The 23,367-nt window shown below is 42.7% G+C and overlaps 1 protein-coding gene across 1 annotated transcript in view; it reads right to left on the reverse strand.

Moving 5' to 3' along the window:
* Window positions 1-20,600, reverse strand: part of LOC134577691 (IgGFc-binding protein-like) — a 119,736-nt gene extending 99,136 nt beyond the window's left edge. Inside the window, exons 1-13 of the mRNA XM_063436552.1 lie at window positions 20,262-20,600; window positions 14,841-15,416; window positions 13,419-14,017; window positions 12,579-13,146; window positions 11,861-12,456; window positions 11,085-11,664; window positions 10,541-10,740; window positions 10,285-10,426; window positions 6,064-6,392; window positions 5,083-5,656; window positions 4,193-4,791; window positions 2,801-3,368; window positions 1,796-2,391 (exon numbers count right to left, since the gene is read on the reverse strand). Of these exons, the coding sequence (XP_063292622.1) occupies window positions 1,796-2,391; window positions 2,801-3,368; window positions 4,193-4,791; window positions 5,083-5,656; window positions 6,064-6,392; window positions 10,285-10,426; window positions 10,541-10,740; window positions 11,085-11,664; window positions 11,861-12,456; window positions 12,579-13,146; window positions 13,419-14,017; window positions 14,841-15,416; window positions 20,262-20,550 (6,216 nt within the window). The 5' untranslated portion in view covers window positions 20,551-20,600. The remainder of the gene's footprint in view (window positions 1-1,795; window positions 2,392-2,800; window positions 3,369-4,192; window positions 4,792-5,082; window positions 5,657-6,063; window positions 6,393-10,284; window positions 10,427-10,540; window positions 10,741-11,084; window positions 11,665-11,860; window positions 12,457-12,578; window positions 13,147-13,418; window positions 14,018-14,840; window positions 15,417-20,261) is intronic.
* Between the last annotated feature and the right edge of the window lie 2,767 nt (window positions 20,601-23,367).

Raw genomic sequence — 23,367 nt, forward strand, 5'->3', positions numbered from 1 at the left:
ATTTATTTGCACTTTTTGTGAATTGGGGGGGGGGCCCAGACCATTTGTTCTGTTAGGGGCCCGAAAATTTCTGGTGGCGGCCCTGGTCGCAAACACTGGCCAAAGTTAGCGTTCATATTTGTTTGTGTGTGAAAAAAGTAAAAAACTAAATTGAACGCTAATTTTGGCCAGTGTTTGTGACTAAGTGGTTACTAAAAAAGACTGGACATACCCCATTTGCAATACCTTGGGTTGTCTTCTTTTGCAAATGGTATGCCATCATGGGGGTAATTCTCATTCCTGGGCTACCATACGCTCTCAAAGGCAACGTAACCAACCTGGCCATTTTCAATGTAAAAATATTTGACCCATATATTTGACCCTGTAACTTTCAAAAACGCTATAAAACCTGTACATGGGGGGTCCTGTTCTACTCAGAAGACTTTGCTGAACACAAATATTAGTGTTTCAAAACTGGAACATGTATCACAACAATTATATCATCAGTAAAAGTGCTGTTTGTGTGTGAAAAATGCAAAAAAAGTCACTTTCACTGACAATATCATCGCTGTGATATGTTTTACTGTTTTGAATCACTAATATTTGTGTTCAGCGAAGTCTCCCGAGTAAAACAGTACCCCCCATGTACAGGTTTTAGGGTGTCGTAGAACGTTACAGGGTATAATACAGTGCTAGCAAATTAAATTCTCTGGACTTTCGGCCTGGGTTGGCAGGCAGGTCCCTTAAATTTCAATCAATAAAATAACTTAATTATGTAAAAATATTACATAAATACGCACGTAGAATTTAAATATATATGCATATTTATATATTTGAAGTCTACGTGTATATTTATATAATTATTTGTGTAATTTTGTATATGGACATATGATTAGTTCGTATTCTTTTTATTTATTTATATATACATAGATATATATACAATTTCATTCTAATTGTATTTTGATATAAATATATATATTAATATCAAAATACAGTTAGAATAAAATTTCGTATAGATATATAATTTTTTTTACATTTTATTATTATTTTTACATGTTTAATTTAATTTAAATAACTTATTATTTGTATTTTATAATAATATATATATACAATATATATAGTTATTATATTTATTATATATATATGTGTGCAATTTAATTATAAGTGTATTTTTATATTAATATATGTACATATTAATATAAAAATACACTTAGTATGACATTATATATATATGATATATAGACATATATTATATAGGTATAATATATGTCTATATATCATATATATATACACATATATAATTTTTCTTTTATTAACTTTAACCTGTCAGCACAGACAGTCCCCCTGCAGGCAGACAGATGGACACCTATTGTGACCATGTGGTCGCCCTGTTGAGCGATCACATGGCCCCAGGGGTCCTAATCCGCCATGGGGAGACTGTCTGGGCTGCAGGCAGTCTCCCCACAATGGGAGCACCACCGATCGCCGCCGAGGGGAACGACGGCGATCGGGTAAGTAAATCTTAAAGTTAGGACGGTTCAGGACCGCCAGCAGTCGGCAATGGAAAAATGCCGATGCCGGTCCTGAACCGTCCTGCGTCCTTAAGGGGTTAAAAAGTTTAAATACATTGAAAAAAAATGCATTTAAATGAAATTGCATTGTTGTAGGTGTTTGATAATTCATTTGTATTTATTTTTGGTAGATTCCTTTCAAAATGTCAAAATTATATAAAATAGTGTGTATAGGACTGAGGAGAATAAGCAAGGTTATTTGATAAGCAAATACATACATTCATAAAATATTTCTGTATACTTACTTTTACTTTCCATTTCATTCCTCTTTCGATTGCCACCGAGTAGCCATACACATACACTACAACCAGTCTTGTCACCGCAACTTGGCCATTGCCATAGCTTTCATTCTCCACCACCACAGAGAATTTCTCCAGTCGGGGATCATCTGCCACCACCTTTGAGAGGATGTAGGTGCATGTGCCTTGAAAGTCAAAAGTGAGGCCATCAAAAGAAATGTAGTGAGGGTCTCCATTAGCAACACAGCGCCCACAATCCTTTGCGTGGCAGCCACGCACTCCATTAACAACTGTGCATTCCTCTTCAGGTTTACATGTTTCAGCCTGGCATTTGACAATCCCATTCTCCCCACACTGACATCTCTGATTGCACTGGCCTTCAGCAAAGAAGACTTCATTCTTCTGGTAATATTTGCCCTGGTAGACACAACCACACTGGGCAAGGGGAACACACTTGTGACCGCTCATCATGAAGCCATTATTGCAGTAACAGCCTTCTTTGCAAGATGACCGACAGCCGGTAGGGGCAGCTAGACCATGACAGGTAATGGGACAGCTATCGCCACACAATTCATAGTGAGTGTTTATTGGGCAGGATGGTGCTATAGGAGGCAAGAAAAAAAATAGAACATGTAATTAGATTAAAAATACATTCACTTTTTATTAGCTATAGGGAAGACTTTCTAAATTAGAAGTAAGCTCTGTTATTTGTACACTGTAAAATAATTGTATTTAGTTTCCATCATTTCTTCCAAGGTATGCATAATATACAATTTATTGTTTTCTGGAATAAGCCATGATACATTGGGAGAGATTTATCAATGTTTTTTATTCTAAACTAAGTGGTCTAAAAGTTATGTTCTAAAAATGGGCCTAATCGCCATTTACACCAGTGGAACCGTGAGGCACATTCCATTAGTGAATACTACACTTTTAATTTTTTACACCACTTTTTGATATTCTAAATTGAGAACATGTTTGCCCCAGACTAATAAGTTACACACAACTTACCACAGAAGGCATCTGATCTCCATTCCTGGATCTTGACGCCAGCATCTTGGCAAGCAGATACGTAGAAGCTTATAACGGTACAGAATGAGGACGAGTGACCTTTGTATTGGCATGCGTCGAACACACAGTCGTTGAAATAAGGTGTTGGATCAACGACTGAGCGACATTCCTTAAAAGGCCCATTGGTCTTTGTGAGGATCCCGCAGTATTTTTCAGCCTTGTATGCTTGTTTCTGAGCTTCTGTGCACAGTGGACAGGTTCCAGTACATTCTGGGCTGCACCCTTGAACTTCAGCCACTTTCCAGCTATTACCAAACTGTACAGCAGTGCCTGCCGCTCCTCCAGTCTTCATGGTGAAATCGTCATTGGGATTCTTGTTATTGTTGCCACACAAACCACCAACTGCATTGGAATAGGTGCTTGGTACAGTAACCGTGACGTAGCTGCTCCAGTCAAAGGTGACGGTCACATCAAAATCAGTTTTTATGATGCCTTGGCTGCCACTGATGTAAGCAGCAATTTTGTTGTTTTGATAATAGAATGGTAAGGCAGTTACAATGCCATCAATCTAAAAAATATAAACAGATTCATTGGATTGTTAAGAGAATTATGAAGCAAAATAACAAGGCTGAACTTGATGGACGCAAGTCTCTTTTCAGCTATGTAACAAATTAGAATAGTATCTGGTAAAATTCAGCAAGCAGGTTTATCATGAGTATATTGAGTAAGAGTTGGGCTCTATAAAATGTGATTTATCAAATTTGGATTATCCTCTAAGCCAGCATCATGATAATATGGGTGACATGAACGTTCAATCAGTACCCACATTTCCATGGTGCCGCTGTTTCAACCAGTTTCTCCTCTTTCCCCTTATTGTCCAATACTTATTCCCCCCTAATTAGTGAGAAGAACACTTTTTTGTAATACATTTATACCAGTGCATATATTTCCATGTCAGTGGGACTTCTGTATAAGTTTCAGGAAAAGACAAAACAAGGAAACTCAACAAGAAAGTATTCCTTGATTTAACTTGTGCTAATATACAAAAAATGAACAATTATGTGTTTTTAGACTAAATATGATGAATGGATTATTTTGTTCTGTAAATTTTAGTTGTGATTTAATTGCACTTTAGCTGTAAACTTTTACACAAGTAAATATCAATAGATTCTCCTTGAATCTCTGAATAATATGTGAATGAATTTCATACACTGTTCAAACTAATAATGTAGATGTGTAATACTTTAACCACAAACATATTATGTTCCAGCCAGTGATCACGTGTGACATTTCTACGTAATAACTCTTCCTTTGTTTAGTAAATATATTAATGTATTATGTTGCTTATCCCATTATACATATTTTCTCAGCTGAATGTGTAATGGTACGTACCAAAATACGACGTGGGTAGTCCAGGCTAAGGGTTAATGTCATACCATAGACATCAACAGATACAACTTTAGTGTAAGACACTGCTTTGTTTCCACGGTTGTTATTCTGAACGTTGACTGTAAACCGGGTAAGAGATGCATCGCTAGAGGTAACTCCTACTAGTTGGTATACACAGGTACCCATAAAGTCAAATCTCTTGCCATCGAATGTTGTGTAGTGAGGATCACCAGAAGCAGAACATGTTGAGTAGCTAATGGGCTGGCATCCACGGACTCCATTCACCACCATGCACCTCTCACTTGCTTTACAACTTGTTTCTTTACAAGTCACCATTCCCAGAGTTGGGTCACATTTGCAAAGTACACGGCAGTTGTCATCAGACCAGAATTCCTGGTTAGGCTGGTAATAGGCACCATTGTAGTTACAACCACAACTTGCAACCGGAACACATTTATCAGCACTGAGGATAAAGCCATCGTTACATTGGCAAGTCTCCACGCAATCATCAGTGCATCGAGCTGGGGCCGTTCTATCAGTACAACTTGCTGGACAGGCATTTCCACAGAATTCATAGTGACTGTTTGCTGGACAGGGCTGGGCTGAAATTAAATATACATTCTATTACAGGAAATGCCTTGATTTTTCACAGTAATTCAAACAAGAGATTCATGAGCCATTAAGAACATTTTTGTTAAGCATTAACTGAGCTTTGTCAAGCTTCATCTATGACTACTAATTTTTTGTATTATATTAGCATATTTTTTTACTATATTTGATCATGATCTAATAATAGAGAGACAGAAATAGGTAGAGAAATAGAGCAGTTGATGGAATCAGACACAATTGATCATTAATATTAAATGTTACATTGTTTTAGATTCCTGACTTACCACAACCAGAAGGTGTCCTCCAGTCATAGGTTTGAACCCCTTGCTTCCTGCATGTGTTGGCGTAGGCATTAAGAGCTTGACACAGGAATTGTTTGGCTCCACCCTGAATGCAGACGTCATAGAGACAGTTGTCGAAGAAGCTATCTGGATTAACTTTGGCGTGACATTCCCTGAAGGGACCATCAACAGGTTTACTGATGAGACCACAGAAATCATTGTTTCTATACAGGTTCTTTTTGCTGTCATCACAAGTCGGGCAGACTCCACGGCAGACATCCCAGCAGAATGGATCCCTGTCATTGACTTTCCAGCTCTTGGCCCAGTCTATGACTGAAGTGACTGGCTTATTATCAATGCCAACTAATTCATCTCTGATATTCTGATTGAAGTTACCGCACAGACCACCGGTGGCCCCGTAATAGCTGCTGGGCAGGGTGACCACAACATGCCAATTATATTCATAGGTTACTTGCAGACCGAAATCTGTGCGTAGTACAGCATTGAATCCACTCATGCTAATGGTGATCTTTCCATTAAGCAGTGTCACAGGAAGATTAGTCAAGACATCATTTACCTACAAGAAAAATTGAGACAATATGTCATTAATATTTTTGTTCATTGACATTCTTATGTCAATATATTTTTGGTTCCTTTGAGATGTATTCCAACGTGTAAAAGATTTGCATTTTTTTATAGTAATTTTGGTTGCATTATCTTTTAGACACTATGACTAAAATAGAGGACTATAAAATGACTTCCCAAGTGAGCAGTTACATTTAAGGTATAGAGTTGGTGTAGGGTTGGTCAAAAACCTATTTAAGGATGTTTCTAACTACAATTTCCAAGGTTTTAGTCTTCATTTATTGCCAAATGTCATGTTTTACTGAAGTCCTCTAGCATGGGTTTTTAACATTTCTACAACCAACCATACCATTATATCAGAGATCTCCATACATTAAAACAGAATCAGTTTCAACTTACCCTGACTTTACCAGATTCACCCTTCAGGATTGAAACCTTATATCCATATGTGTAAATAGAAACCGTTCTGACAAAAGACACGGTTTGGCTTCCCCGGTTATCATTCTTCTCCTCGATTGTAAATGGCACAAGAGTGGGATCGTTCCCAATGTACTTGGACAAGATATACGTACAGGTACCCTGGAAGTCGTAGTTATAACCGTCGAATGTGTGATAATGGGGGTCACCCCATCCCCAACAGGTGCCAATATAGTTAGGGACACAGACTGGGTTTCCATCTTGAATCTTGCATGTTTCCTTGACTCTACATGTTACAGATTTGCATGGATCTGAAAACATTGTATAATTATTATTAGTGCAATACAAAATAAAGTTCAATTCCCTAGATTTCATGAAAAAAATGTGTAAACATGAAAACAAAGTTTATTTGAAAAAGTGAAGCACAAGACATACATTCCAAGACAGTGGCGGGACTACCGTGGTCGCAAGGGTCGTAGCTGAGACCAGGCCAGTCACTTCAGGGAGCATGGTCGCCCTGTGGACCCCTGTGACCAAGGTGCCATGGCCATGTTGCTGACCCGGCCCGCGCAGTAGTACTGCCAGGCTGCGTGTTCAGGGTGGCTCATGCTGTTAGGGCCACTCGATGGCAGTATTTCCAGAGGGCCCGGTAAGCGCTGCAGCAACCGGGCCCCCTGTGATAAGGTCAGATCTGGGAGGAAGTGACTGCCCCGGTCACTCGTCCCAACTTACACAGAGCACGGCTGGCGAGGAAGAGGAGGAGAGGAGGGAGTCATAGTGGGAGCTCTGACTCCCATCAGCCTGAGCCAATGGACCCCATTCCTACCCCTAAAAAAGGTAGGAAACAGGAGGGTGACTAAACCATTTTGCATGTGTGTGTTTGTATATGTGTGTCTCTGTATGTATGTGTGTTTCTGTGTGTGTTTCTATGTGTATTTGTTTGTCTGCATGCGTATCTGTATGTATCTTTATGAGTGTCATTCTGTGTATTTGAATGTGTATTTGAATGTTTGTCCTTAAGTGTCTTTGTATCTATGTGTCAGTGTTTGTATCTATAGGAGTGTCATTCTGTGTGTGTGTGTATATCTGCATGTGTGTTTATGTGTTTGTGAATCTGTATGTTAATTTGTGTGTCTGCATTTGCATGTGTGTGTGTGTGTCTGTATCAGCATGTGTGTCAGTGTATGTATCTGCATATATGTCAGTGTGTGTTTGTATATCTGCATGTCTGTCAGTATATGCACCTGTGTGTCTGTGTAACTGTCACCCAACCACACACTGTCAACACCTTGAGCCTGCCACACTTACAATAACTACTCCAATCCCCTACTCACCAATGCCATACTCCCACCCATCGCTCTGCCATATTGACCCTATTACACTCACCTTCTCTAGCACTCATCCCCACCACATCCTGTCAGGCTCTTTCTCCATCACTCTTCTACACTCACTCAATCTCATTAACCTTTTAATACTGTCATACTCAACACCCCCAACCAGGGCCGTTTTTAACACGGGGCAAACGGGGCAGCTGCCCCGGGCCCTTTTAGTTCTAGGGGGCCCAAGGCAGCTGCCTCGTGGGTCCCGCTGCCCTCAACAACTTTCTCCCCCCCCAGTGCTCCACCCATGGGCCCCGGTGCATCCTGATCTTGGGGACACACACTAAGGAGGCCCACTGGGTGACCCATGCAGTAAGGGCCACCCGGTGAGCGTTTATAAGCAGGGGCCCGGTCGCACTCTGTGGCCCTTTAACAGCACAACCGGGGCCCTTTTCTTTTTGGCAGCATGGGAGGAAGTGACTGCTGTTAGTCACTTCCTCCCAGAGAGAGCCGTGCGGGAGACACCACACCAGGAAAGCAGAGGAGGAGGGCTGGTCCCAATTGCCAGTAACAGCCTCCAACAGCCTCAGCCACCACTCTGTAGAACCAGGGAAGCAATCCTTCAATCCTTTTACAAACACCCTCTATGCTATATGTACGAGCTGTTCACCCCTGATAATTTTTCTTCTGGTTTGGATACTGTTACAACTCTTTGAACCCAGTGATGTACACCATATGTAATCAGGATTTCATTTTAAAAGATTTTATGTAAAGGGGAGAGGAGAAGGATTGTGTAGTGCTGGGAGAAGAACATTTGGACCATGTCAATGTATTTATTGTACCATGCAGTAAGACCAATATTCCTAATATGATCTTCCTATATTCAGTTTATAAACAAATCACTATTAACCCTGTATGTACCAGGTGTCTGAGAAAAGCATTTCACACTCTCTGACACTCAAGTTAAGAGTTAAAACAAATATAATTGCTATTTTATTACTGAAGCAAAATTCTCTACCAGTTCTGGCAAGCATCCCGTGATCATTCAGATATATTTCTATATATTTCTTAGAGCAAGTCCTTTATTGTTTTAACAATATTGCCATTTTCACTGCAATTCACTGCTTAGGATACAGATCACAATGTGTTTGCTCTTCCTTTCAGCTTCTGCATAAATTTTTTTTTATTTTTTTCAGTTTGAAAGTAGATATCCGTTTCTCCATACAAAGTATTTACTGACAGTGGTTTTAACCCTTTGAGTGTCAGTGTGCTCCCTGCACAATAACAAGCAGTGCACAAAGAGTTAACATGTTTCTTTGTCACTTAGTGGTTAAGAGAAGACCTGGTGAAACATTGCCTGGCAGGAACGTTTTGGGTATGTAATGGGCAGACTTAGTTGTAGTGGCTTCCAGCACTGAACAGGTTAATAAAAAGATGCAAAAGAGCAGCAGGGATTTCAGATCAGATAATAAAAAGTGCAGATTAAACAGCAAAACAACACATTGCCCACCCCTAGGCTTGCCATGGGGGTCTGCAATGCAAAGGGGAAATCTGGTGGCAACTAAATATTAGCCCTATGAGTGTTTTGCAATGTGTTGGGCATGCCTCTGGCACTCGAGGGGTTAACTTAGGTTTACAAAATGTCTCTCTAACCATTTCCAGTATTAAATGCAGAGCTATATGTTGCACTTAAAGGGCCACATGCTGTAAGGGACCCTCACACAACCATAAGCATCCCAAAACCAGTTTGGATTGCAGCTTCCTTGATATTAAGTATCCACAGGATCTTGGGGACGCACATAAGGAGGCCCACCGGGTGGCCCATGCAGCGTTTGTAAGCAGGGGCCCGGTTGCACTCTGTGGCCCTTTAACAGACCTCTTTGCTTTTTGGCAGCATCTGAGGAAGTGACCACCATGAGTCACTTCCTCCCAGAGAGAGCCGCGTGGGAGAGACCACACCAGGGAAGCAGAGAGGAGGAGGGCTGCCCCCAACAGCCTCAGCCACCACTCTGGACACCAGGGAAGCAATCCTTCAAGGTAGGAAATGGGGAGTAGATTTAAAAGTGTGAATGTGTCAGTATGTCTGTGTTTCTGTCTGTCAGTATGTCTGTGTGTCTGTCAGTGTATGTCTGTGTATGTCTGTGTGTCTCAGTATGTCTGACAGTGTATGTGTGTGTCAGTTTGTGAGTCTCTGTGTGTGTCAGCATGCCTGGTAATGGGTATGTCAGTATGTCTGTCAGTGTATGTCTTTGTGTGTGTGTGTCAGTATGTCTGTCAGGTTATGTGTGTGTGTCAGTATGCCTGTCAGGGTATGTGTCTGTGTGTGTGACAGTATGTCTGACAGTGTGTTTGTGTCTGTGTGTGTCAGCGTGTCTGTCAGGTTATGTGTGTGTATCAGTATGTCTGTCCGTGTATATGTCTTTGTAAATATGTATATGAAAGGTGCGATTGCATGCCAGGGAGTAGGGAGTAGGCAAGGGGCCCAAGAAAATGCTTTGCCCATGAGGCCCAAGAAAATGCTTTGCCCAGGGTCCTACTGATATTAAAGACAGCCCTGCCCCTAACCACTACACACTAACTCTGTGGGATGTGAATGAGACACATGAAGGGGTTGAGGGGCGTACTTGTGACACATGGGGGAGACTGGGGGTGGTACGATGTAGGGGCAGGGTAATTTTCGCACCGGGGCCCCGTAGTTTCTAGTTTTGCCTCTATTCTAAGATGATATTGTCTGATTATAGTTATATTAACAGATTATACAAGAAGAAGAATGCTGCCCTTATCTTAAAGTTGAAGGGTATGCCACCAAGCCAAACAAATGTCATGCATTTTAAAGTTCATGGTAAACTATTCTTCGTTGATGCATTTACTTATTCCAGCTTACCTTTGTTGATACATTTAACAATTCCATCTTTAATCTGGCATGTTTCATCAGCTGCACAGCCAGTTTGCTTGCAGTCCAGACCACCTACTGGACTACAGGAGCAGATCTCTTTGCAGTCATTGGATAGCACCTCTTCATTGGGCTACAGAAATAAAATCTATATTTTAATGGAATACCATAACATGTGCAAAATGCAAACATGAATATAAAAAGGTCCACCACCTATTATGCACATTAGGTACACAGACATGCACACCTGATAGTATTTGCCGTTTTCGAAGCAGCCACACTTGTCCATAGACACACAACCTTGCCCATCGAAAAAGAATCCATCATTGCACTCACAGCCCTCGGCACAGGTTTCTGGGCACTTGGCAGGGTCAGTGATGCCGGCACAAGTAATAGAGCAGACATCGGCGCAAACCTTGTACTTGCTGTTTGCTGGGCATGTCAGAGCTAATTTGGGAACATGAAGAGACATTTTATCAGAACTGAAAGGTAAACAAATTTGGTCATTACAAGGATGCACATCATGTGCTGTAATAATAAATAATACCTGTAATATACGCTATCACATTATAATTAAATATTACTGGATAAAACTTTTTAAATGATTTGATATTTAAAAAAATAAAAATAGAAATGAATTATATATATATTATATTTTAAGATTTTGAAAAAATAACTTTAAAAGTTTTGCGAAAAATATTCAATTGTGGACATGACTAGATAAAAATATATCAGATTCTAGAGATATAACTTAAGCTTTTCATTAAAAGATTTAGAATAACAAGTCTTACGACAGAAGGCGTCAGTTCTCCATGGTTGGACAGTGACCCCAGCTGCTTGACAGGCGGCAACATAACTCTGAATACTGTGGCATAACATTTTGCTATCTCCCTGGCCAGCACACAGGTCAAAGAGGCAGCTGTTGAAATAGTTATCAGGATTAACAGTTCCATAACAAGCACTCAGTGGACCATCAGGTTTTTTTAGGAAGCCACAATAGTTATCGGTTTGGAAGATTTCTTTTTTCCTGCTATCACAGACGGGGCATGGATTTCCAGCTGCTCCACAGCCATGGTCACAATTAATGCCAGGGATCTGAACTTTCCAGGTGGCTCCAAAAGAGGTGGAATCAGGAGCCAATGCCTTATCAGGTTGTTGGAACTCGTCTCTTCGATCACCATTGTAATTACCGCACAGACCTCCCAACTGTCCTTTGTAGTTTCCTGGAACAGTGACAATTACATGATAAACTAGATCATAGCTAACTTGGACACCAATATCGGTGTCAATGATGGCTCTCAGACCATGTTGGAAAACTCGGATCTTGCCACCTTTCAAGGTTAATGGTAGGTTATTGAGCACTCCATTGATCTAGGTAAAAAAAAAGTATATACACACACATTATAGATTGTTAAAACATAACAGAAGATATTTATCAGTGACCTTTATAAAGTTGAGATACTTGCATATGTTTTTGTAATTTTTTTATACCGGCTACTTAACTCATTCATATGCTTTTATTGAAATGACTTGCCATTTTAGACAACAGAATTTAAGATCTTCTTACCAGCACTCTGCCACGGTTATCATAGCGTAAGACAAGGTTGTATCCATAGACTTCAAAAGCCACCAGTTTGGTAACTGCCACTCGTCCATCACCCCACTTCTCATTTTTCACATTAATTGCAAAAGGAACAAGATTGGCATTGCTTGTGACAGTCTTTGACAATGTATAGGTGCAGGTGCCTTGGAAATCAAAGTAAAGATCATCAAAAGACACATAATGAGGGTCACCTGCTGAAGAACACTGGGCAGAACCAATAGGTTGGCATTTCTGGACACCATCAACCACTTTGCATTCCTCATTGGCACCACAAGAGAACCTCTTGCAATCTACTACGCCACTAGCAGTACAGGTACACTGCTGATTGCACAATCCATTGGGGTAAAAGATTTCACCAGATTTATAGTATTTGTTGTTATAATTGCATCCACACTGAGCAATCGGGACACAGTCTCCACCACTCAGTATAAAGCCATCATCACAGACGCAGCCTTCCGAGCATGTAGGGTTGCATCCCAATGGAGGAGCAAGGGTGGGGCAGGTTGGACTGCACCCCGATACACAAGTGTCATAGTGACTGTTGTTAGGACAGTCTGGACCTGGTAACAAAATGACAAAGAAACATAGAAAATTAATGTTAGCCTCACATAAGGTATTCCAATATATAGTATTTTGATCCAGTCTGTTATTTCATATAGCTATGTTTTTTAAATCTACTTACTGCAAAACCTGGCAGATCTCCATGGGTATATGACAGCCCCGGCTTGTTGACAGGCTGTAGCATAGCTGGCTATGATTTTGCACAGAATATCTAAACGACCTTCATAAAAACAAGCATCGTACACACAACTCTTGAAGTAGCCTTGAGGGTCTACTTTAGCTTGGCATTCACGGAAAGGTCCACTTTTGTCTAAAAGGATACCACAGCCTTCTTTATTACTGGTGTAACGCAGTTCTAATTCTGCAAGTTTGGAGCAGACACCGTTCTCTTCTTCATAACACCCAGTTATGTGTTTTACTTTCCAGCTATTGCCAAAAAGTAAAGGCTTATTAGTAATTTGATTATTCTTCATTGTGAAGTCATTGTTTGTGTCACCGTCAAAATTGCCACAAAGACCACAGAGTGCCCCAGCGTATGTGCTAGGAACCTTTACAGCAATATGACTTTCCCAATTGAATGAGATTCTCAGCCCGAAGCGTGTCTGGACAATGCAGTGGAAGCCCTCTTTATAGATGGACAGTTTGCCATTGTCAACTATATATGGGAGGTTGGTTAACACTCTGTTCAGCTGAAAAGAGAGATTCAACATTTTAAAAGTTATGGCACAATTAAATCAAATGTAATCCACACATTTAGCACTCTCAGCGATCAGTGTTGGTTGGAGGTTTAAATCCTTATTTATCAAAATGACCAATTCCTGGTCACCAAGATGCAACCCTAGTTTATATTAAAACATTTCTAAATGGCTTCATATGAAACCTGGAGATAATACCATGATAATATTGGCAATCCAACCACCACTTAAAAATCCATTCAAATGTGAATATTTTGAGAACTTACCAGAATCTTGTCCTTGTACCGTCTGTCGATGACAATGTCAAAGTCCCAAATGCTCACCTGCACGGCAGTGACGTAAGACACAACTTTGCTTCCTCTGTTGTCATTCTGGACATTGACAGTGAAGTCCACCAGATCATCGGACTTCTTGCAAACTCCCACAAACTGATAGATGCATGTTCCCTGGAAATCATACCTCGTTCCATCAAACGTGATATAATGGGGATCTCCAGAGGCTGAGCAACTGCCATAGGTCAAAGGGTAGCAGTTCTGAATGCCATTGACTACATCGCACTTCTCAGAAGACTTACATTTTGTTGCCTTGCATTCAACTTTTCTGGTGCTAGGGTTACAGACACATTGCTTCTCACACTTAGTGTCTCCCCAGAACTTTTCATTGGCTGCATAAAGTTTACCCTCAAAAATGCAGCCACAGCTGGAACTTGGAATACATTTACCTTCATCCAACACGTATCCTTCCATACACTCACATGTTTCTACACAAGAATCGGAGCATTTAGTTGGTGTAGCATCATCATTGCAGGTTTTAGGGCAAGCTCCACCACAGAGCTTGTACTGACTGTTTGCTGGGCATTGCAGTGCTGGAAAAAGAGCAGAGAAAATAGACAAGGTTCCCAGTCAATACCATAATACTCTTAAGATGGAGACTGTGCAATCAAACAGATTTTCAAATAAGCATTTTCTGAAATACTTTTCAGTGCTCAGTTTTTTCCATTAATCTAAGTAGGCTGTTAGAATATTTTTATTCTGCGTACCGAGAACACATACAGAAATATGTCCATTGAGTAAAGAAACATTTGGGCAGACTGGTTCTTATCTGCCGTCACATTCTATGTTTCTATGTAAACATGCACATGAAAATATGCTGTCATAGTCCATCTTTCAAGACTAGAAGTAAGCATTTCCTCTTGTGCCCAAAAACATGTTTGGGCTATTGGTAAGATCAGACTTTCTGTGTGTGTATGTAAATCTACAATCTACTCCTTGTCTGTACATGGCTACAAAGGTACATGATCTAGGCTGAAAAAACCTCAAGTCCATCAACTTAAATCTTTAAGCACAGTACTTTCTTTGCTTTATTGAGTAGTTCCAAATCCAGTCCTCAAGGCACCAATGATTCATGTTTTGTTAATATCGCTGTAGGAACAGAACTGGTAAGTACCTAAATCCTGGGCTGTGTGCCTTGAGGAATGGGTTGGGAACTACTGTTATTGAGGTCTAGATTGGGAGAGATGCAATGCAAGATAGGCCTTTGGGCAACATTGACCCATTGATATGAATGTGTTTCAATGCTCATAAATTCAATGGGAAACACATAAAACATTTCCGAGAAAAGTTCATATGGTAACCATTCCACACAATAGAAAATGGTTATAATTCCAAAGTCGTATCAACAAAATAGACAATACATACGGCATCCAGACAGGGATCTCCATTCTCCAATTTGAACGTTGTTTTTCTGACAAGCTTCAGCATAGGTTTTTAGGCTCTGGCATAAAATCTGCTTGGACCCTCCATTCATACATAAGTCATATGCACAGTTGTCCAGGTAATTTTTGGGATCAAGGACTGCATGACACTGACGGAAAGATCCATCTGCTTTGTTGATAAGTCCACAGTTGCCTTCACCCTCATATTTTTTTTGGGTATCTAGAGGGCAGGTCTTGCACTCTCCATTACAATTGTGCCAACAAAACCTGTCTCCATCTTCCACTTTCCAGCTCTTACCAAAATCCACTAAGTTACTTACCATAGTGCCTTCAGGTGTTATCAAGTCATCACCAGGATTTCCATTGAAATTACCGCACAGTCCACAAACACTTCCAAAGTAGCTGCTGGAGAGGTACACTTTTAAGATGGAGTTCCAATCATAGTAGACTTTCAGTGTGAAATCCGTTTCAATCAACACAAATCCCCCAGACTGATAAAGGCGGACCTGGCCATCATTAAGTTTCATTGGGAGACGCTGACGTTGGTTATCTACCTGTAAGGAGAAAACAAAGGCATCATCCAGTTGTAGAGAGCAAAAAACGGGGTGCAAGAGAATACTGATAACGGGCAGCAGCTGAAATAGCCTGTCCTTTGGTGGGTCCCCGCTCAGATCTCAAGCTGGTTTTAGCTCATCTTGTGCCATTACAGAGAGAACATCTCTGAAACTTATCAGACTGGTCCCACCCATATGGGCAATCCATATCCGAAATGTCAGCAAGTTCCCTCTGCACGAGAGATACAGACACCCCAGACGATCGTTTCAGCCTTGTTAGGCATCATCAGTGAGGCATAGCTGGTATCTCCCTAGGCACCGTGAGCAAGGGATCCACGTCTGGATTAACCTTTAAACTTGTATAGAGCAAAAAACGGGGTGCACGAGAATCATCCAGTTGTAACCACAGAACATAAGTTCCGGGTACAGAAGAGGTGACTGTGAGGTGACTCTCTATGGCAGTACCAATGTAAAGATCTTATTACACTACCGTATATTTATAATTAAATCTTACATTCATAGACCAATCTAAGGTATTCTTTAAAGTTATATAATGTATATAATTCCACTTAAAATGTCACTTCAAGCACCATGACCACTTCACGGATTTGAAATTGTCACGGTAATTGCAGTCTGTATATGCAGCATTTCAGATTCAAATGCTGTACATAGCGAGATGCCAGAGGTGTAACTCCACTCCAGGTGTGATAGTGTTTATCTTGATTCCCAGGCTCAAGCTTGTAGGTGTCATATAATGATATCCTATATTAACATTGGCTAACTTGGACTCAGGAAAGGAAATGCTTGATGCTTAACACAACACTTAGGACCATATTTGTCTAAGTTCCGGGAGCAGAGAGCCCACACCTGAGATGTCTCTTCTCTAATCTTTTTGTTCTTTCTTACCTTGGAACTTATTTGTTATGTGTACATGACGTTCATCCCTATGTCTTATCTGTACTCCCTTCCTATTACTGTTCTAAGACTATTTGCACGTAAGCAAATACTGATGAATAAAACGTCAGAGGCTTATTTTGAATACCAACAGGTGTCTGGTGTCTAATTCTCGCTTCTCCAAGTGCACTTGAAATCATAATTTGTGCTTCCTCTGAATATAATAAAAATCAACATTTGGATCCACAACAAGTATAATTAGCTAAAAAAAAGGGGAATTGTGGGCACATCCGGAACATGCATTTCTAAATAGTGGTGCTGTGCAAAGACCAAAATATATACAAAATTCAAACTAAGGAACAGCGCACACACAAAAACAAAAATACAGTTTCAAATATTTATGAAGAAAGAGGAGAGTTAACTATAAGTGCTATCTTACACAGAGTGCCTGAGGTTTTTTAAGTGTTCCCTTATAAACACTCAAAATACAAAAGTAAAGACAAAGAGAAAAAAAAAACAAGGGAAAAAAACTGTGTATGTACACCACAAAGTGATAATAATAAAAAATTATACAAACTGAATATCGTAGTCACCCCCTCCCCCCCTAAAAAAATACCCCCCTTACCTTCCCCCCTCACCCTAAAAATAGGGTGGGGGGTCCTTTAACTAAGTACCTGTAAAAAAAATAAAACTTACCATTCAATGTTTTCTTTCTTCTAAATCTTCTTTTTCCAGCCCCAAAAAAGCCCAAATAAAAATCCATAAGAACCGATGCAATAAAAAAAAAAAAAAAAACGAGCGCAAAAAAAAAATCCATCTTCACCCATGGAGGGCTCCGCACAGACTGAGCTCTGCAGGGCGGGGGATGGCTTATAAAGCCTTGCCCTGCCCTGCAATTAGGCTCAGAGCACTCTAATTGGTGGGTTTTAGCCATCCAATCAGCGTGCTCTAACAGGTAAATGAAGAGACTGACAGGTAAGTCTCTACATTTACCTGTCACAGCACTCTGATTGGTTGGGTTGAAATCCACCAATCAGAGTGCTCTGTGTCATTTTACGCAGCGTGGGAAAGTTCTTTGGAATTTTCCCACGCTTTGTAATTTGACTCATAACTCTCTGATTGGTGTAGCGTTACTTACCTTATCCTGGGGCCGTCCGCGGTCCTCTCTTCGAGCCACGCGCCGTCCTGCTGCTGCACGAGCCTGAATCCTGCGAGTTGGGGTATATTTTCGTTACAATTGGTTACTTAATCCACCAATCAGAATGTTATGAGTCAAATTACACAGCGTGGTGGCTTAAACCCACCAATCAGAGTGCTCTGAGCCTAATTGCAGGGCGGGGCAAGGCTTTATAAGCCTTCCCCCGCCCTGCAGAGCTCAGTCTGCGCGGAGTCCTCCATGGGTGAAGAAGGATTCTTTTTTTTTTGCAGTCTTTTTTTTTTTTTTTTTTATTGCGTCGGTTCAAATGTATTTTTATTTGCCCTTTTTTGGGGCTGAAAAAAGAAGATTTAGAAGAAAGAAAACATCGAATGGTAAGTTTTATTTTTTTTACAGGTACTTCGTTAAAGGCCCCCCTCATTATTTTTAGGGTGAGGGGGGTAGGTAGGGGGACATTTTTTTTTAGGGGGGAAGGGGGTGATTAGGGGTTTGGGGACCCCTAGTCACCGGGGGGGTATTTTTTTAAGGGCCCCCACCCACCGCTCAGGGGTGGGGGCCAGGGGGAGGACAATAGGTCCCCCCCACCCATTAGTATTTAGGGCCCCCACCCACCACTCAGGGGTGGGGGCCAGGGGGAGGATGTTAGGTCCCCCCCTTTTTTACTGTAGGGCCCCCCACCCACCGCTCAGGGGTGGGGGTCAGGGGGGAGGACATTAGGTCCCCCTTATGATTATTTAGGGCCCCCATCCACCGTTCAGGGGTGGGGTCCAGAGGAGGACATTAGGTCCCCCCCCATAATTAGTATTTAGGGCCCCCACCCACCGCTCAGGGGTGGGGGCCAGGGGGGAGGACGTTAGGTTCTCCCCCCTTTTTTACTGTAGGGCCCCCACTGACCGCTCAGGGGTGGGGGCCAGGGGGGAGGACATTAGGTCCCCCCCCATAATTAGTATTTAGGGCCCCCACCCACCGCTCAGGGGTGGGGGCCAGGGGGGAGGACGTTAGGTTCTCCCCCCTTTTTTACTGTAGGGCCCCCACTGACCGCTCAGGGGTGGGGGCCAGGGGGGAGGACATTAGGTCCCCCCCCTTTTTATAATTTAAGGCCCCACCCACCCATTAGCATTTAGGGCCCCCACCCACCGCTCAGGGGTGGGGGCCAGGGGGGAGGACATTAGGTCCCCCCCCATAATTAGTATTTAGGGCCCCCACCCACCGCTCAGGGGTGGGGGCCAGGGGGGAGGACGTTAGGTTCTCCCCCCTTCTTTACTGTAGGGCCCCCACTGACCGCTCAGGGGTGGGGGCCAGGGGGGAGGACATTAGGTCCCCCCCCTTTTTATAATTTAAGGCCCCACCCACTGCTCAGGGTTGGGGGCCAGGGGGGAGGACATTAGGTCCCCCCTTATTTTACTGTAGGGCCCCCACCCGTCGCTCAGGGGTGGGGGCCGGGGGGGGGGCAATAGGACCCCACTTTAGATTAAAGGGGGGACCCTATTTTTATTTTATTTAATTTTTTTAACAGTGAGCTCAATACTAAGTTTTACTTAGTATTAGTAAATTTGTCTGAAAGACCAATTTAGGTCTTTCAGCCTTTTGGTAGATAACTCCCTAATACCGTGGGAATTAGGGAGTTATCTACTAAGGGGCTGCAAAAGAGGTCCCGAAGTGCCGAAGTCCCGAAATTCCGAAGTTCCGAAATTCCGAAGTGCCGAAGTTGCCAAATTTCCAAAGTGCTGAAGTGCGGAAGTGCGGAAGTGTTAAAGTGCCGAAGTGCCGAAATTCCGAAGTGTTAAAGTGCCGAATTGGCGAAGTCCCGAATTTCGGAATGCCGAACCGAACCGAAAGTTTTCCCCATGCACATGCCTAGGGGAAAGTGATAGAAACCATGTTAAAGGATAGGATTGTTGAACATCTAAAATCACATGGATTTACAAGATCAGAGACAACATGGGTTTACTTTAGGGAGATCATGCCAAACTAATCTTATTGAATTTTCTGATTGGGTAACTAATGTAATAGATCAGGGTGGAGCAGTAGACATTGCTTACCTAGATTTAAAAATAATATTTAGTTAGTGGACGCAAGGAATAGCCTTCCAGCTGGAGTGGTAGAGGTTAACACAGTGAGGAGTTTAAGCATGCGTGGGATAGACAAAAAGGCTATCCTAGGTATAAGATAAGGTCAGGGACTAATGAGAGTATTTAGAAAATTGGGCAGACTAGATGGGCCAAATGGTTTTATCTGCCGTCACATTCTATGTTTCAATATTTTTTATGTTTCTAAGGAAAAGCGCACACACAAAAACAAAAATACAGTTTCAAGGCTAATTTAAATCACCTATATTAACAAACAAATATGGGGATATAGCCCACAGTATAATTAGCCAGACTAGAACAAGAGTTCGGAATGCACTGTGGGACTCTATCACCAGCAAACATAGCATGCAGGTGATAGACAACCAATAGGATATGGCTCCTCTCTATGCCTTCCAAGTCCTCTCTTCTACCTGTCTTCCTGGATGTCCCTACTCCTCTTGTAAGGAGGATCATGCTGCGGGGATGTTTTTCCTTTCTTTCTTTTTTTTTCCTTTTTTCTTTTTGGGTGCACAGTGCACAGTAAAGCATACTTCAACCAAAATACAGTTTTCTTTAGGTTATTGTAACCCCTGAAGTCTTTAATGAGAGAGTAAATGACACTCGCTTCCTATATTTCCCCCCACTTTATATGAAGGACAACTTTTATGAAAAAGAAAACTCAATGACATTTTTATTTCACTAACATAAAAAACCAAGCATACCTACCCTCACAAATCCATTTTCATATCTCACTATGGATATAATGAAGCCATACACCTCAACCGTGACATAGCTAACATAGGAAACTTGTGTGTTCCCTCTGTTCTCATTTTTGGCTACAATGTTGAAGGATGTAAGACCAATATCAATGCCACAATTCTTGGCGATGGTGTAGCTGCAGGTGCCTTGGAAGTCATAGAAGCGGCCATCAAAGGTACGGTAATGGGGGTCACCGACTCCATGGCAGAAGGTGACATATTCTGGAATGCATACTGGTTTTCCATTATCCATCTTGCACTTCTCCTTGGCTCGGCATTTTACTGTGGTGCAGGATGGGCCTGAGCCAGTTACAGAGAGGGTATAATAAAATGTTAATTATTTATTTAAACGTTTGGAATATTTTTAAAAAAATTATGAACATTTTAGCTCTGTGTACATCTGCCTCTTGCCTGTATTAATCCTTACTCTAAATATGTATCCATCATTAAAAACATGAAACTGTCTTGGATGTGAGAGCATGAAATACCCAACTTTTGTTTACATGAACAATTTCATTTTCAAAGAACTTAATGTTTAGAATAAGTTTAATTGCTTTCATATGAAAAAAAAATGTTTAATAGGAAAAAGAGGAGACTTTTAAAACCTATTGGTTCCAGGCTCAGAGCTATGGAACATTTCTTTTTAGAAGAGAGAATTTCTTACCTTTGCTGATACATTTAATGATTCCATCTTGAATCTGACATGTTTCGTCAGCCGCACACCCAGCTTGTTTGCAGTCCACACCACCCACTGGACTACAGGAGCAGATCTCTTTGCAGTCGCTGGATAGCACCTCTTCATTGGGCTACAAAAATAAAACATGGACATTTTAATGGAATACTATAATATGTGTAGAAATGCAAACATGAATAAAAACAAATGTGTCCACCTTTGCTCATGCTACATGTAACACAAAGACATGCACACCTGATAGTATTTCCCGTTTTCGAAGCAGCCACACTTGTCCATAGACACACAACCTTGCCCATCGAAAAAGAATCCATCATTGCACTCACAGCCCTCGGCACAGGTTTCTGGGCACTTGGCAAGATCAGTGATGCCGGCACATGTAATAGAGCAGACATCGGCGCAAACCTTGTAATTGCTGTTTGCTGGGCATGTCAGAGCTGATTTGGGAAAACAAATAATTATATTATCAAATTTGGAAAGATAAAGCTCATTTGGTCATTAGGAGTAAGTGCAATTTGTGCTGTAATTGCATGCATTACAGGTTATATTTATTAGACTTGGAGATTCGTTTCAGATCGAAGTGCAATTCATCCAAATTTGGGCCAATCTGGTGATCAGCTGAAATCCCCCCCAAAAAATGTACCATTCTGGTCTCCTAAATCCCAATCAAAAATTTAGTCATTCTGGTCTCCTAAAGTTATGCCAAAAAGAGATGACAAAACAAAACAGAGCATGCAGGTTCACCACAAGGGAACATACAATACTTCCTGGAGATATAGATAGTAGTATTTCGAAATATAAATATAAAGTAATTAAAGGACCACTATAGTGCCAGGAAAACATACTCATTTTCCTGACACTATAGTGCCCTGAGGGTGCCCCCACCCTCAGGGGCCCCCTCCCTCCGGGCTCTATGGGGAGGAAGGGGTTAAACTTACCTATTTCTCCAGCGCCGGGCGGGGAGCTCTCCTCCTCCTCTCCGCCTCCTCTCCTACTCCTCGGCTGAAATCGCATGGGTGGCAGGAGCCGCGCGCGCATTCAGCCAGTCTCATAGGAAGGCATTTACAATGCTTTCCTGTGGACGCTGACGTCTGCTCACTGTGATTTTCCCTCTAGCGGCAGTTTCTTTGAAACTGCTATGTTTATAGAAAAAAGGGTTAATCCTAGCTGGACCTGGCACCCAGACCACTTCATTAAGCTGAAGTGGTCTGGGTGCCTATAGTGGTCCTTTAACCTGAAGCGAAGTAAATGTCCTGTGGGATTCTGCAGTACAGTATTAAAAGAAAAAATAAATACAATACACTACAATAAACACCTTGTACGGTAAACCTCCTATCTCCAAATAAGTATTGTACAAAGTCTCACGAGGCTGGTACCACAGTAAAAAGTAGCGTTATTAACCCCTTAAGGACACTGCTTCATACGCTTGTCACCCCCCCACCCTCAGCCTCACCCCCCACCACCCTCAGCCTCACCCCCCCACCCTCAGCCTCACCCCCCACCCTCTCAGCCTCACACCCCACCACCCTCAGCCTCACACCCCACCACCCTCAGCCTCACACCCCACCACCCTCAGCCTCACCCCCACCACCCTCAGCCTCACCCCCACCACCCTCAGCATCACCCCCCACCACTCTCAGCCTCACACCCCACCACCCTCAGCCTCACCCCCCCACCCTCAGCATCACCCCCACCACTCTCAGCCTCACACCCCACCACCCTCAGCCTCACTCCCCCACCCTCACCATCACCCCCACCACCCTCAGCCTCACCCCCCCACCATCACCACCCTCAGCCTCACTCACCATCACCCCCACCACCCTCCGCCTCACCCCCCCACCCTCAGCCTCACCCCCCCACCCTCACCATCACCCCACCACCCTCAGCCTCACCCCCCCTCACCATCACCACCCTCGGCCTCACTCACCATCACCCCCACCACCCTCACCATCAGCCCCCACCACCCTCAGCCTCACCCCCCCACCCTCACCATCACCCCCACCACCCTCAGCCTCACCCCCCCACCCTCACCATCACCCCCACCACCCTCAGCCTCACCCCACCTACCCTCACCATCACCCCCCACCACCCTCAGCCTCACCCCCCCACCCCCCTCAGCCTCACTCACCATCACCCCCCACCACCCTCAGCCTTACCCCCCACCCTCACCCTCACCCCCCCATCCTCACCATCACCCCCCACCACCCTCAGCCTCACCCCCACCACCCTCAGCATCACCCCCCACCACTCTCAGCCTCACACCCCACCACCCTCAGCCTCACACCCCACCACCCTCAGCCTCACCCCCCACCACCCTCAGCCTCACCCCCACCACCCTCAGCCTCACCCCCCACCACCCTCACATCACCCCCACCACCC

Source organism: Pelobates fuscus, chromosome 11 (genome assembly GCF_036172605.1).
Source record: "Pelobates fuscus isolate aPelFus1 chromosome 11, aPelFus1.pri, whole genome shotgun sequence".
NCBI lineage: Eukaryota > Metazoa > Chordata > Amphibia > Anura > Pelobatidae > Pelobates > Pelobates fuscus.